The following is a 16,208-nucleotide window of genomic DNA, read 5'->3' on the forward strand; positions in this document are numbered from 1 at the left end:
AAACCTGCTTTAGACATAAAAAACTTGCAAGTTAAGATAAAAAGCCAAAATAATGCGTCTTTGTTGATTCTAAGCCCTAGGAAGAGCTGCTGCGTTACCTGTCTCTTGACTTTTGAGAAATGATACGGTTAATCTTGTTTTTTAACTTTCTTTCCCTCGGCTTCCATTCCTCCCTCTTTAGCTGGTATTGACAAAGTCTTGCTGGCGTTCTCGGTAGGGTCCAGGCTCAGCTCCATCAGACAGGCTGGGGGCGTGAGCATGCCCCTCGCCCACACTGCCGGCCATGGCACTGTTGCCCTGGGCCCCTGGCTGTGACAGTGAACCCCAGCGGTAGTGCCTCTACAGGTTTTACGTAGTACGTAAAAGGCAACTAGTAGGCAGTTTTCAGAATAAATTCTCGTCTAGTTCTTTGTGTTCCCTGGAAACTCCAGTGAACACGTTGGGAGATGGGACCATCATGACCCATTGCATCTGGAAGCAGACTGCTCTGCACACTTCGGTCACAGTAACCTCACATGACAGCACGTAAGTTTTTAAAAGCTGAAAATTGCCCTGAGGGCGGGAAAGAAAACGGATATGCACCTACACGTTAATAATAAGTGATATCCTACCCTGCTCACTGAGATTTAGGAGGAATCTTGCCCCCTTCCTGCAACAGCTCTTCTCACAAAACAGAAAGAAAGCTTCTCCGGGGGAGTGGGGGAGGGGACAGAGTGATGGAGAGAGGTAGTCGTTATTTTTAGAATTACCTCTCATTATGGGTTTTAGATTTGGGTTCTGGCACATTTGCGTCTGGAAAGGCACGAGCAGATAGTTAATGCAGACTCTGCCCTGAGTCTAGGAGTGGAGACGCGCTGAGGGGTTGACGACGGTGTTTCAGCCTTTGCTGAGGAAAGCTGGGCTTGGGAGATGGTGCAGGAGGAGGAAGAACGGGAGAAGGAAAAAAGCTGGACGGAGGTGGTACTATTTTAGACTCCACGTGCCCCACACAGCAAAGTAGACTCTCTGAGAGGCTGCCACCAGCAACCTTGGTTTGTTTTGGTTTGTTTTGGTTTGTTTTGTCTACCAAAGCCAGAAGGAGAGAGAGAGGGAAGGTGTACAGTGGAAGCATTTAAATCGCTTTTCTTTCCAAAATGTGTGAGATGAAATACATGACTAATTTCATTCTGGGATCTTGTTTATATTTCCAGGCAAGCAAACTGCTCTTTTTGCTTTGTTGGCTGCATAGCTGCTTAGTACCATTATTTGTATTGCTTTCCTGGTGGGTTTGGAGAGAGGGCTCTTTCCCAGAAGGATGAGCATGCAGAGGCTGAGCTGTGTCTTCCTGGGCTGTCTCGTTTGAAGGAGTCAAGGTTCCATCTCAGCCTGAGCGTGACAGGTGCCCTGACCCCAAGAGCGCAGATCTAGGATGATTCTGCGCTTAGGGTTGCAAAGCACAAGCCATCGACCGCTGAGCATTGGGGTTGTTGATTAATTTCCTTAATCATCACCACAGATATTTTTGCCTTAGTGAGATATGACCAACAAAATGACAATTACAGGTCAGTAATGACTTTATCTTAATTGCTTGCTGTAATTCTCATGTTTCCATGTTGATTTAGCATTCATTTTGTGACCCTCTTGATATACAGATCTCTTGACTTATCTGAGATAAGTGTTCTCCCTAAAGAACTTTCTTCAAGGCCACCATCTCTTTGGGAAAAGCTTGTTTCATATAGTGTTGCCCTGCGTGGGGCCCAAGGGTCAGGATTAGCTCAGAATTTTTCTGTATTCTACAGAGGCACACATTTGATGTTTGATCTTGACCGGAGTATTGTCCTTCCTAGGCTGCGTTCTTGCTCATTTATCCCTTTCTTCTCAAAAATTAATCTGTTAGAAGGTATCATAATATTGTTAGAGTTCCCATTGTGGCTCAGCGGGTTAAGAACCCAGCATAGTCTCCATGAGGACATGGGTTCAATCCCTGGCCTCATTCAGTGGGTTAAGGATCCGGCATTGCCATAAGCTATGGTGTAGATCACAGATGTGGCTCGGATCCAGTGTGGCTGTGGCATTGGCCAGCAGCTGCAGCTTCAATTCGACCCCTAGTCTGAGAACTTCCATATGCCACAGGTGTGGCCGTAAAAAGAAAAAAAAATTTTTTTTCAATTAAAAAAAAAAAAAGGTATCATAGTATTGTGAAAAGGACATGAACTTTGAGCCAAATCGATTTGGGTTGGAATCCCAGCTCTGTCACTTATTAACTGTGAGGTTTTGAAAAAAGTATTATCGGAGTTCTCTCTGGTGGCCCAGTGGGTGATGGATCTGGCATTGTCACTACTGTGGCTCAGGTTGCTGCTGTGGTGTGGGTTCGATACCTGGCCCAGGAACTTCCACATGCCACAGTCTCTGCCAGAAAAGAAAAAGTGTTTATCTTCTTGGAGCCTCTGGCCTCATCTGTAGGATGAAGGTAATGATTCTGCTTTGCCAGGTTGGTGAGAAGCGGCCGGTGCTGTGTCTTAAGACACCAAGTATGCTGCCTCGCGTGCCGTGGGTGCTCAGTGGTGGTTTTGCTATTATTCCCGGCACGTGACCTCGCCCGCAGCTTGGTGGGTTGGACCACGAAGGATCCTAAGGCGTAGAATGGCAGCATGTTGGCCGAGGCATTCCAGGCAAGGCCTTCCCCCTGTGGAAGGGGTATTGCTAACACATCTCATAGGCAGCTGGACAGGTTTAAGGTCCAAATGTTGATGATCTTTGAAAAAACAAACAAGTAATCCTGCGATGTTCTCTGTGCAGGCTGAAAATATTTTCAGAAGAGAGTGTACCACTCTTCGGCCCACCCCTGCCATCCCCACCGGTGTTTACAGACCACCAGGAATTCAGGGACTTTTTGCTAGTGAAATGTAAGTTTCTATTTTTGCCATGTTTCTGCCACTTATTCTACATCTGGTTGCACTTCTTCCAGTTCCCCCAGGATGCTCCAAAGACAATATCATTGTTAAAGCATTGATGGTGTTCCATGCTCTGTTAATGCTTCACGAGAAGTGTATTCAGGTTGCTGGTAGTGTTGGGAAGGGCTCTCCCGGTCCTTACCTGTACCTGCCATCCTGCCCACCTGAGGTGAGGTCTGTCGGCACTCACCTGCTCGCCACCCTTGGGGCCTCACCTTTACCTCTCTGCCCAGGGGTCTGATACGGCCGCTTCCAAATCTCTGCTTGTACCTGTGTCCATGTGCTTGTCAGGGAAGGAGGTGGGCACAGGGTGGTTATGGACGTGTGGTTAGCGACACGGAGAGTTGTTGGGGCGGGGGTGTCTGTTGTGAGTATGTGAAAGAGACAGACAGAGACAGAACATGTATGTGACGTGTGTAGAACCTGACCCTGGGCTCCACTAGCTGGTGAGGGTACATTTTAGCTCCACTCATAAGACCGAGGTGCCCGACTCTGAGCTCCATCTTCTGAGCCACAAGAGCTTGCTGCGACCCGCCCCTGAATGTCCCTTGATCGTTAGAGCTGGGAGTCCAGCTTGCAGGCGGCCGGAGTCCTGGCAGTGCCTCGCATCCGTGCCCTCCGTGATGCTGCTGCTTCTCTCCTTCTTCTGGGCCCCCGGGCACTGCAGTTGCTTTCCCGGCTGCCTCCCCAACCCCACCCCCCAGCCTGCTCAAGGCTGTCACTGTTCCTGTGCAGTTTGGAGTGTTTTTGCTCCTCTCTGAGCCCATCTTGGTCACTTGGCCCCAGGGCAGCAGTGACTGAGCCTCCCAGAGCCCTTCATCAACAGCTGCTCCTTCGGCTTCAGTCTTAACCCTACTCTCGCGGTGGCGAAAACCAGCCCCTCAGGCCCGGGCAGGGGACTGACACGTGTCCTCCCTCCACTGTCTTCTCATCGGGTCTCTCCCTCGGAGCCCTGAACATGAGTCGTCCCTCAGCAGCCACACGGAGGTGCCTACACGTCCACACATCCATGCAGCTGACCCTGGAGGGACGAGTCACCCGACTCCAGTCACCAGAGCCTCCCAGTCCCAGCCAAGCCACTCGATAGCCTCTCTCCCCCCTGTAAATTCTTCCAGTCTCTTGCAAAGATCTCCCCAAGCTTCTAAAGCTTCTGGAGAGTGGAGCAATAAAAGCCCCCTCCCTGGGGCTTCCTCTGCTTCCAGCTGGGCCTCCAGAGTTGGTTACACATTTAACCGACGCCAGGGTCCCTGCGGGAGGTCTGATGCTGACTTTAGAAGCAGCAAACTTTGCAAGTCACTTGCCTAAGAGGATGATTTTGTCTCTTCCTTTCCAGTATCTCAACCCCTAATTTCTTTCTTTCTTTTTTGGTCTTTTTGTCTTTTTAGGGCCACACCCCCCGGCATATGGAGGTTCCCAGGCTAGGGGCCTACCCACAGCTCACGGCAATGCCAGATCCTTAACCCACTGAGCGAGGCCAGGGATCCAACCTGCAACCTCATGGTTCCTAGTCGGATTCGTTTCCACTGCGCCACGACGGGAACTCCAGGAAATGGTGTTTCAACAAAAACTTTGACCTTTTTCAGCAGAAACAAGTAATTTAAAATGGATTTCTCTATGGATACTAAGGAGAAAATATCCTCAAACAAAAATTTCCCAATCACAGATTTAGAGAAAATAATAGACAGGTATAGTGTCAGTTCCTTAAGAATGTCTTGCCAGGAGTTCCCATCGTGGCTCAGAGGAAACGAACCTGACTCGTATCCATGAGGATGCCAGTTTGACCCCTGGTCTCGCTCAGTGGGTTAAGGATCCGGTGTTGCCACAAGCTGCAGCATAGGTTGCAGACGAGGCATTGCTGTGGCTGTGGCGTGGGCCAGCAGCTGCAGCTCAGATTCCACCCCTAGCTGGGGAACTTCCATATGCTGCAGATGTGGCCCTAAAAAAAAAAAAAAAAGAAGAAGAAAGAAAGAAAGAAAGAAAGAAAGAAAGAAAGAAAGAAAGAAAGAAAGAAAGAAAGAAAGAAAGAAAGAAAGAAAAAGAATGTCTTGCCACAAACAAGCCCACCTTGCCCCCAGCACACAGCTCCCATCTAGGAAATGCTCGTCCCCAGGAAATTTACTTTTCGGTCTGTGAACACTGTCCTTCCTTTGCCCCTGTGTATGAGAAAAACAGTAGTCGACATGTATTCAATTTGACGTATCTAGCTCCGTGCTCTTTTATATGTATTACATCACTTAAATTCTTACAACCCTATAAGAAATATAATTATATCCATTTCACGAGATAGAAAATTAGGCCCCCCCAAATCTAGATAATTTGCTTAAGCATGCTCACGTAGCAGCCCAGCTGGGATTCAACCCATCTTGGTCTTGACCTCAAGCTCCTAATTCTGTGCTTTCTATTCTGTGTGGTGATGTGTCACTGGACACCCTGGTCTTTGTGCCAGACTCTTGGTGTCTGTGGTCCACTGAACTGCCAGCTTTTTCTTCCAGAATCAACTTTCATTAGGCTAAGAATTCCAGTACTCTGCTTAGGCAATTGCTAATCTTTCTAACAAAAATGCAGCAGATACATATATTTAATCCTGTTTGTATGGCATCCTGGTGCTTTGGCCCATGTGTTGGATGGGCGGGTAGGTGGATGGAATGGATGGATGGGTGGATGGATGGATGGATGGATGGAATGGATGGATGAGTGGATGGGTGGATGGGTGGATGAATGGAATGGATGGATGAGTGGGTTGATGGATGGGATGGATGGATGGATAGATGGGTGGGTTAATGGATGGATGGATATATGAATGGATGGATGGATGGGTGGATGGGTGGATGGGTGGATGGGTGGATGGATATGTGGATGGATGGGTGGGTGGATGGATGGATGGGTGGGTTGATGGATGGATGGATATATGAATGGATGGATGGATGGGTAGATGGATAGAATGGGTGGATGGATATATGGATGGATGGGTGGGTGGGTGGATGGATGGATGGATGAATGGAATGGATGGATGGGTGGGTTGATGGATGGGATGGATGGATGGGTAGATGGATAGAATGGGTAGAATGATGGATGAGGGCAGGTTGGGTATGTGCTAGTTGTTCAAGGAATTAGATAGACCTTCTGCTCAGGAAGCTTGTCCAGCAGAAAAGGTAAAAGATAAACCTATAGACTGTGGATTTGTTCAGAGAAATTTAGAGAGTTTTAAATTATTTTTCCATGAAAGAAGGGTAATACCAGCATTAGGAAGGTGGGTGGCATATACTTTGAGGAGTTTCCCTGAGAAGGAAATTCTTCAATATAGCCTGTTCATATTTGTAACTCCTTTATAATTTGATTTATTTTAGTAATTAATGGTGAAAAAGCCACTTTGGAAACCCCGACATTCGCCCAGAAACGTCGACGAACTCTGGATATGTTGATTCGATCTTTATACCAGGATTTGATGCCAGATTTGCATAAGGTACCCTGGGTCTGTGGTCTTCTTTCCTTCTTTCGGAGTCTGAGCTGAGGACACAAGCTTCCTTGCGGTACTGATCACCCTTACCTGTGCCATGAGATGGTAGACGGGCAAAGTGAGGATTTGGGAGAGAGGCTGGGTGTTTTTTTAAGGTTTTCTGGAGCCCTGTTGGCTGGCTTCACATCCAGGCACTGAAACAAGCATTTGCACTTACTGAAAATTCACTTTGCGCCAGACACTTCGTAGGCAGAAAGCATATCCACGCTGATGAGACCACGTTCCTCCTTTGGGGAACTCAGCACCTCGAGGGGCACCCATGCTCTTTGGAGGCCCCAGACTCGGTGTGAGATCACTGCAAATCAGGGAGAGTAACAAGTATTAATGCAGAATGAAACCATCATTGTTTAGAAGCGTTTCCCGCTTTTAACAAGGAAGCACAGACCAAGCAGGGAGACTCCCCTAGAACCGGTATATCCACAAACTCCAGCAAAAGGCATTGCTACTGACGTGTGTGCATAAATGCAGCATCCGGTATCAGGTGCCCCTCGGGACATGAAGAACATCAAAACGAGCTGGTGCCCACGTGTGGTCCTTCCCCTTCAGCACAGTGACCTCCACCATCCTGTAGGTGCCCTTGACCTCTGGCTGGGCAGTGCACCCAGGGGTTGGACACGACTAAGCCCAGGGTCCTAAAGAGCAAGCCACGATTGGTCATCTCTCCATGCCTTTCTTCCCCTAAGGGCAGAGGAGGGTGCAGAGAGGGTACCAAGAATATGTGAGGTCCTTCGGGTCTCAGCTGAAACATCACTTAGCAGGCCTTCCCCATCCCCAGGTGAAGCCAGGTGCCCCTGTTAAAAGCCCCCAGATGCTACCTCCCCTTCATAGAGAAGACCCCGTGTTCCCATCATGTAATCAGTTACTTAATCTGTCCCCCCATAGACTAGGCTCCACCAGGACGGAGACTGTACGTCACATCCCCAAATCCGGCAGAGGGCTAGGCACTCAGCCAATACTTGCCGATTGCATGAGTGTGCCCAGTTCTCTGACTATGGTCTAGAAGAAAACTAACATTTTCTGAGTATACGCCCAAGCACCTTCCATGCAGTCCTCATTACACACCTCAGAGCAGGTATTAGCCACACAGACACCGAGACTCAGAACTCAACTCACTTGCCCAAAGTTACCCAGAAGGCCACAGAATGCACAACTCCAGAGGGTACCATTCACACAGACTTGAGCATGCCATGTTCCAGGGGTCCCCTCTGGGAGAATGGCCTCCTTGGAGCTGCGCAGCGTGGCAGCCGATCGCGCGCTGTTAGGCGGTCAGTAAGAAGGAGCTGCTGGTTTGTCCGATTTTGGAGCCCACGCTCTCAGCCTTTACACGGGCCTGCCATCCCCATTGGCTTCTTAATCCCTTGCATCTGGCACAGACCCAGCCACTTAAGCGACGCTCCGTAAATGCTTACGAGCGAATGAATAGAGAAGGAAGAAGGAGGACGATTGGGACAAATAGTTTTGTGCATGAAGAGAAGCTAGAGGATGAGATGCCACAGCCATTTTTGGAGTTCATAACTTCTCTCTCTTTTCCAGAACATGCTGAACAGACGATCTTTCAGTGACGTCCTACCGGAATCCCCCAAGTCAGCGCGGAAGAAAGAGGAGGCCCGCCAGGCAGAGTTTGTTAGAATTGGGCAGGTGGGTTTTATTCTGAAACCTATTTTGCAAGATGTGTAGTTGTGAGTCCCATCCAGACCAGATGGGCCACCTGCGACGGACACTAGGTTTGCACGCTCCTGGAGGACCTCTGTGACGTCTCTTAGGATTATTGTGGGACCACGAGGGAGATTGCTGATAACCAGGTAGGCGTCGTTCTCCGCAGGCGTGAGTGAGAGGAAAGCCCTCTGCAGCGGAGGGGGTGACCCCGGGAGCAAGAGGCTGCAGGGCCCAGGCTGGGCTCCCTCCTATCAAGGGAGCACATGCCACTTGCCTGCCTCCTAGGAATTTTCTGGCGAGCGGGGAGCCAATTTAGGGAAAGCTCCCTGGTGGAAGTAAGCGCGGAGGGCGGTGTCCTTGCAGGATTCCCTAATTTCTGCCCTACTGCTTGGAAGCCGTGGCCACAGTGAGGTGGCTCCCAGGCCTCCCCTCACTCCGGATTGTGGAGAAAACGCTCCGCCTTTGCCTTGCTCGCACATGGCACTAATATTTTTCAGTTCCGGAGGTGACACAGCTTAGCTGCTTCCCAAAAGTAGAAGCCAAGCCAGGGGATCAGGACAACCTAGCAGCAAAGATAATCTTTCCCCAAACAGGTGCACTGTTACTGGGGCTCTTGATTTTTGGTCCTTATTGAAAGATAACCTTGACTCTACTTTCAGAAATTCTAATTCATCAAGTTTGAGGAAGGACCCAAGGGTTGTTTTGTTTTTTGTTTTTTTTAATACTGATAGTTTGGAAATCTCTTTACTGATCAATTGATTCGTTGAAATGACAGGATGTATTTGGGGTCATTAGGGCTTCACCCTACCCAGCTGACTCCATTCCTTCAATGTTAGGGCAGCAAGGGAACCTGGAACTTTAGTCTGAAGTGACTCCTGTTTCATTAAAAAAATTTTTTTCTCAAATCGTAATTGTTGATCCTGCTGGTCTTTTACTGCCTGATAACAAACTTTCAAAGAGACCTCTGTTTTGTAAGGCACTAAAACTGAAATCCATTGTGAGAGGAGATGCACCATCAAGCTTGGTGGCTTCAGGGATCTGTAAAAAAGAGGTAAGTTGATGATGCATTTAACTGTGAATGTCCTTTGTCTTCAGAGCTGTTATTGAGATTCTTACAGAGAGGTTTGTGGGGGCAGGAGGACGAAGAGCTCGCCTCTGCAGAGTCCCCAGGGGAAGCCCCAGATGAAGCTGGGCAGCTTTTCCGGAGGGCCTGTTTCCATGGTTGCATGGGGTTTGCATTCTTAAAGGAGCAGAGCTGCTGGACCAGGCCTGGACGGGCAGCCTGGGGTTCGCAGTGCTCCCGAAGCCTCGTGTGCATACTGACCGTCTGGCCACTGTGACCAAGCGCACGTCCTCATGAACAGCGGGGCCAAGATTCTGCATTTCTAACAAGCTCTCATTTGGTACCTGGGCTGCTGGCCATGGACACACTCTCCACGGCAAGGCTCTAGGGTGGCGTGTTTCAAACTTTAGTGTGTGTGAGAATTATCCCCAGTTTCTGATTCAGTAGGTCTGAGGGGGCCCTGAGAATTTGCATTTCTAACACGTCGATGCCGATGCTGTTGGTCCGAGGACCCGAGGGGAGCATCCCCTTCTTAGGCTCTAGTTCCTTCAGCCAAACAGAAAACTCTGTGACCTGTGTATCTACACGTCTCATGTCCGCTGCCCAAGGAAAAAGAACTAGGTGGTAACCAAGAATAGAAGAGAGAAGAACAGTCACAGTATGAACTTACGGTCTGTATGATTTCGTGTTGTAAAGCACCACCTTATTTATGTCCATGTTCAGAATATGTAAAGAAGGAAAATGGAACAAATCCACGGACAGTGCATCACGGGAAAAGCATCCATATAAAAGCAACAGGATTATGAATACCTATACCTTAACAATGAAGGTATAGATGGTTTGTACCTGCATTGCAGGACCTACACGTTTTCAAGTCCCATTTCAGGAAAATGATAAGCTCAACACACAACCGATGCTAAAAAACCACCGTCAATTTAAGGCAAGACTGGTGGCAAAGCATTTGTTCCATTTGGTTTGGGATCCATTCAAAACCTGCCAGCGGGCCACGGGCCATCCTTGGAGAAACGCTGCTCAACAGGCCCTCTTGGATGGCTGGAAAGCCGGCTCGGCAGAGGCCGGAGGCCCACAGGCTGCTCCCAAGAGTGTTCCGTTTCCAGAGAATGGGCTTTGTCAGCCTCCTAGGCACCCATCGCTTTGTGAGCCCTGCTCCTGTTCTGAGGCAGAAGCAGGAATGAGTCCTCCACTTAGGCCGACGCCAGCCCTGCAGAATCTGCACCTAGCCCCTCACGTGGCGGGAAGGAATCTGGTGCCACGGCACACGACCTCCATCCTCGGAGCAGGGCCTCTGTGGAGCCGGGGCTGAGGTCACATCCCTGACACGGCAGACGTGACATCCTCAGGCTGGTGGAGCCCCTGGCCCCTTCGAGGACCTGTAAGCGCGGAGCCCCAAATCCCGTACACATCAGCCCAGGACGATGACGAATAGCCCATATACAACACTTTGAATACAATTTCAGGATTTCACAGACCTCTTTAAGCCCTCCGTGCATCCTCCAGGGCGCCTAGATCTTCTGGTTCTAACCTCATATCCTCCAGTGAAAGAACATTTTGTCATTCAGAATTGGTTTTCTGTCTTGGTGTCACTTAATATTACGATGTCTACGTCTGTCCCCCAGCTGGCATTTATATGGGCTTTGCTTCTCCATGTCCTCCTGCTCTAAGTCACAAACTCAGAATTTCCAAAAGTCTTAGGAAAATGCCATTCCAAGTCATGACCTGCACCTGTGCAGCCCTCCTCCTGTTCATAAAACATCTTCACATTTTTTCACAACAGCCCAAGCCTCAGCGTAACAATCAGAATATTTCTTTTGAGGCGTGTGGGTTTCATAAAGGGAAATGGTACGTTTCTACGACAGCAATAATTCACACAGTGTTTGCCTTCATCCCACATGACACCCTCGAAGGCAACCTCAGAGCCATCGCTTCTGTTTTGAGTGTGCGAGCCTGTGCTCACGCGGCACGTACAAACACAGCTACACACCCGCAGGTTCGCGTGCAGCCCCCGGGAAGTGGAGATGGAGGACTTCAGCTTGTCCCTCAGAATCCCCACACCCTTCCTCGTCCTTTTAGGCCAAGCCACATGCTTTGGACGGAAGTTAAGGGTTCTGTTGAAAATGTCCCCGATCCCGCTGCGGCTCAGAAGCTGCTAACAATGTCTGCAGACCCCAGGCATCGGCTGCAGCTCCCAGGCAGTGGTGAGGAAGGGCTGGCTCGGCAAGAAAGGGAATGAAACGAAGGATATGAGTTGTGAACGTGTCACGTTAAGGGAACACGAGTAGGTTCCGTCAGCAGCACTTGCCATGTTCCTACAAAGAGACACTTTTTTTTTTTTTTTTGAAGATTCTATAGCCTTCAATGGGTCAAGGCTAATATCAATTTCCTGTTAAGCCAATATCAATTTCTTGCATTGTGTACGGTTTAATAATTTTGCCGAATCAGCAACACAGGAATCTGACTTTTTAAAATACAGTTAGGTGGGACTTCCTTTTCTCATGAACTAATGTGAAACCTCCCCCCAAAAATAGGCGCCAATTGGTCCAACTTTTAGGTGTGAAAGAGAAACGTTTGCTTAGAAAACGTCACCAGTGCTTCCCCTGCCCCCAAGGAACGTCAGGACGATACAGACACAGGTCACGGTGCCAGAAACGTGTGGCTTCAGCCTTTTCCTATTGTGCGCGTTTCTGAAAGGAGACGTTTCCGCTTAAGAAAGGTAGCTGAGCCAGAGCCCGGCCAGCTCCCAGGGTTCGAGGATATCTGTGTTGCTGTTTCGGGCGGCGTGCGGCGCGTTCCCCTTTGATGGGCTGGTGTGTTCTTTCCGGTGCACTTACCTTCCAATGCTTGTGTTGCCTCGCAGCCTTGGGAGCCCCAGTGTTTCTGCAGTAATTTCCCCCACGAAGCCGTGTGTGCAGATCCCTGGGGCCAGGCCTTGCTGGTTTCCACTGATGCTGGCGTCTTGCTAGTGGATGGTTAGTGAGTAGCTGCTCCTTCAAACGTCTCTCTTCGTGTAACTTGTAGCACTTCTCAGATGGGTGACCCCCTCGTCAGCTCCCTTTAGGGAAATGTGTCCTCCGAGGTGAGGTTAGCAGAGTTTCATTTCCTGACAAGCCCACCCCTGTGTTTTCAGGACAGACAGAGGGAACACACGTTAAACCAGCAAGCCAGAGGGGGGCACGCAGGACAGTTCCAGCCCTTCCCCAAACCCCTGATCAGTCTGTGGATATCAAATGACCTACAAGGAGAATCTCCTTTTCAGCCAGCACTTATCATGATTCGAGCATTTTATTTTAAATTGACAAGGGCACACTGTTACGTAGAGCCACGGTCTCAGGGACATGCTCTCTCTCAAAGGGCTTTTATTTTTTATTTCTTTTTTGAGAAAAAGAAAAAAAAAAAGCTTTCTAATTCGGAGAGTACTTGGTGTCCAAAACAAACGATGAGAATCTTAGATAACCTTTGCTTGATGGATAGAGAAACAAAAAGATTTTGACAGGAAGACAGATCTCAACTCAATATAAAATCAAATTTTGTGCAGCCGGGTGGGGCTCTCCCTGCCCGACCGGGGAGGTGGTCAGCTCCCTGTCCCTACACATCAGTCACCAATCAGACATGACCTTGGCCAGGATGCATAGAGGGAATTCAGCTTCTGATGGGAATTTAATTTAGATGCAGGGACTCTGTGGTCCCATAGATTTTTCCAGACGCCTGACGAATGATAAAGAGGCTAAATACTAGTAGCCAGTCACATCCTGGGGCTTCAGCAGGAGTCTTGGGCACAGAGACAGTGTCTAACAAGGGCACATTCCCCGTGCACAGGAGCAGGCTGCCTGGGCTCTGGTTATGAGCATCTGGAAGGTCACCCCTGTGAGGGTGACCTAATGGCCTGAAACTGCCACATTTTCCCACCTTTGGCCTCAACCTGTGCTCTCACCTCGGACCCTGACTCTGCACATTTAAAAGTATGTCCTGTGTTTTGAGCCCCGGTCTAGGGGCCTTTCTGCAGGAAGACAAGGCAGACTTATTTCTGATCTTATCTATTATTTTCGATAGATCTTTTCATTGTCCATAACATAATTTCTAAAATTTATATATATACACATATGTAATTGCATATGTAATGAATTTACTAAAAGGTCAATAACTTAAAATTCAGAAATTCAGAATTTAAATATTTAATCTTAGAAACATTTGTGAAATAGAAGATCTTTGTGATTGCAAAGAAAACTGAACCTCTCTGAGCTTCACGTTTTTGTAAAAGTGGGGGTAATTTTTTAAGTGGCCAAAAAAATAGCTTATAATAATGAAAGATGATGAACTTAACAAAAAGGGGGTGGTGATTTTAACTGGGGGGAAGGTTTAGAGAGAACATGAGGTTACCTATGGTGAGAGCTTAAAGAAGCATCTGGCACAGAGCAGCAGCTACTATCTACGCTCTACCCCTACGAACATGCCAGAAGGTAACGAAATCTGTAGATTTCGCCCAAAGTGCAACCAAACAAAAGAGTTTACTTTAAGAAACAAAACAAAAACAGACCTTCGAGGTTTAGTCTCGTCTCTTAGTTTAACAGATGAAGAAGCAGAGGCCGAAAGAAATGACGTGCCTTGCCCAGGCTCACACAGCTGGTTAGCGGCACATCTGGAACCAGAGCCCAGAGGCGACCCTGGTCCAGTGCGTGCTCCTCCAGGCCAGCTGCTGTTCATTAAAATCAAATTAAACTCTACCAGTGGTACCGCCATTCCCTTCAAGCAGATTTCCACAGCGAGAGTCGTAGGCCAAGAATTACGAAACTTTTTGTGATTGGAGAGAATGTCCGATTCTACCTGTTTGCCTTTTTAGGAAAGAGAAAAACCGTGTTTCATGGTGACTATGCGTAAGCCTTGCCTGAAAACAGAAAACGGTTCTGTTTGCATGGCTTCTGTTTTTGTAAATGGAAAATCCAAACTAAGATGCCCAGGTCCCTTTCTGAAATGTTCACCTTTCTGGATCCAGACTGTCCCAGCAGTGTCAGATGGCAGGCTTATTGTGATTTCCAGAAAACTCTTTTCTTTCAAACTTGAGGGCTGTCGTCTTACCCCGGTGGTAGCCTGTAGGCTCACCACCAGCTTAGAGGTATTACTCAGATTATTATTTCATGTCCAGGTTATGCAGCAGCCGTTTTCCTTGTCTGCTTTTGCGAAAAAGAGAATAACCTTTAAAGCTTTCTCTGTAGTCCTTGGTGTGCTTTTAAGCCATAATTCTTTGTTTATCTTTTTCTTGTCTACCCTTAATCATATTACAAATTACTTCCCCGAGGAATTTCTCCATTTCATTTCAGGCCAAGTTCCACTCTATCCCATTAGCCCCTGCTTAATTTCATTAGACGTACCCCCTTGAGAGTCTGCTGCTTTCAAGGTCATGGTTAAAAATCAAGACTCTTTGTCTTCTAAGTGTAGCAAAACCTACTTTGAAGGGAAACAAAATACTGATTAAATATGGTATTGCCATTTGTTTTGGTTTTGCAGTAATAGAAAAACCAGCTCTAAAAGATTGTTTCTTCAGAGAGATGATAAGAAGGAAACCATGGTTATGAAACCGTCATTAAATCCACATCGCTTCCTCATATCCTTGCCTCCTCTTCTTTCCTGTGCTGTATTTAAACCTGTCTGGGCACCTGCGAAAGATTGGATGGAGAATAAATGCTCATTTAGTATCCACCCAGCATCCCTATTTTAACTGTGAGATGAAGCGCTTCTGTCATTTATCAGTTCCTTACAGCACTGTTGTTTCTGTGCTCATGCCATCAATCCATGGGGATGTGGTGCTGTTTTTAGGCTACAGCACCCACTAAGAGCCCAGACGTTGTCCGTGCACAGACTTGGGTTCCAGAAGCTCGAGGCATGAGCTTGGATAAGGTATTAGCACCTCTGAGCCTCAGGTTCCTCATTTGCTCAGTGAGAGGATTAGAAGTTCCTACCTTGTAGGGTCACAAGACACTTACATCAAATGACATGCAAAACACTTAGCATTGAGGCCTGGCATGTAGGAAGCCCTCAGTGGATGTGAACTGCCATTCATAAAGTGAAAAAACCGGAGTCATTTAGTCAAATATGGAGACGAGTACTGGAATGGCCATCATCTCATAGTTTGAAAACTTGAGTCAGCCCCCGCAGAAGCACAAAAAAAGCCCGAGAATCCATTCCTGTCGAGAAGGCTTGGGGTGGAGGGAGAAGGAAGGTGCTTTGATGGGCTGTCACAACATCTATCCATTTGCCCTGGTCATTAAGGCCAACGAGCGACAACCCTCTGTCTAATAAGAGCTTGGCAGGCTCCGAGCTCTGACGGATCCAGAGCCCTCACAGGCCTGCAGGACAGGAGACCCCCCCCTGCAGGGGGTCACTAATCCCGATGAGGAAAGTGCGCTCCCTCTTGAGCTCCATCCAGCCCCCGCCCCCCCAATTCCTGGAAAAGCCAAGATCCTCAGGGCCTCTTGCACAAAAATTACAATTAAAGAGACACCCAAACCCACAGAGAGCCCTTGAAGACCTAAAGGCAGCTAAAGAATAAGCTGGACACTTTTGCCTCGAATGCCCGCACCATCCTGGGACGTCTTTGCCTTGCCCTCTTTCTCCAACAAGCTAAGAACAGACCCTTTGCTTATGGAACAGCCCTCTTTGTCCAAGGGACCTCCCAGGAGCAAAGGAATTGCTAGTGATTTAAGATCCCAGTAAGTAAGCTTAAAAACAAATGCTACGTATAATTGCACTGTCTTTAATCATCCACTTACCTACCACCTTCCCGAATGTTTCCATTCAAATTAGGGGGTTTTTTCCCTGTGATTTGGGGAAATTGCTACTTCTCGCTTATTTTTATCTAAAAGGACGATTTCATATTCCTCTATGAAGAAAGACTGAAAAATTATAGGTAAACCACTCTTGCCACAGACATAGGGCATGTTGGAAGAGGGTGTTTGTATTTACTTTAAATACAAGAGGACCGTCTAAGTTTGCTTTCTTGAGACATAGGCAAAACCACCTAAGATGC

General features: G+C 48.0%; 1 protein-coding gene across 2 annotated transcripts in view; it reads left to right on the plus strand.

Annotated features, from left to right (window-relative positions):
- The window catches only part of GARNL3 (GTPase activating Rap/RanGAP domain like 3), a 150,324-nt gene that overhangs the window by 111,900 nt on the left and 22,216 nt on the right, over positions 1-16,208 (plus strand). For both annotated transcript variants that reach the window (XM_021069215.1, XM_005660437.3), the window contains 6 exons: positions 1,496-1,541; positions 2,779-2,885; positions 6,281-6,396; positions 7,984-8,088; positions 9,083-9,157; positions 12,045-12,156. In XM_021069215.1, the coding sequence (XP_020924874.1) occupies positions 1,496-1,541; positions 2,779-2,885; positions 6,281-6,396; positions 7,984-8,088; positions 9,083-9,157; positions 12,045-12,156 (561 nt within the window). The remainder of the gene's footprint in view (positions 1-1,495; positions 1,542-2,778; positions 2,886-6,280; positions 6,397-7,983; positions 8,089-9,082; positions 9,158-12,044; positions 12,157-16,208) is intronic.

This window comes from Sus scrofa, chromosome 1 (assembly GCF_000003025.6).
Source record: "Sus scrofa isolate TJ Tabasco breed Duroc chromosome 1, Sscrofa11.1, whole genome shotgun sequence".
In the NCBI taxonomy this organism is placed as follows: domain Eukaryota; kingdom Metazoa; phylum Chordata; class Mammalia; order Artiodactyla; family Suidae; genus Sus; species Sus scrofa.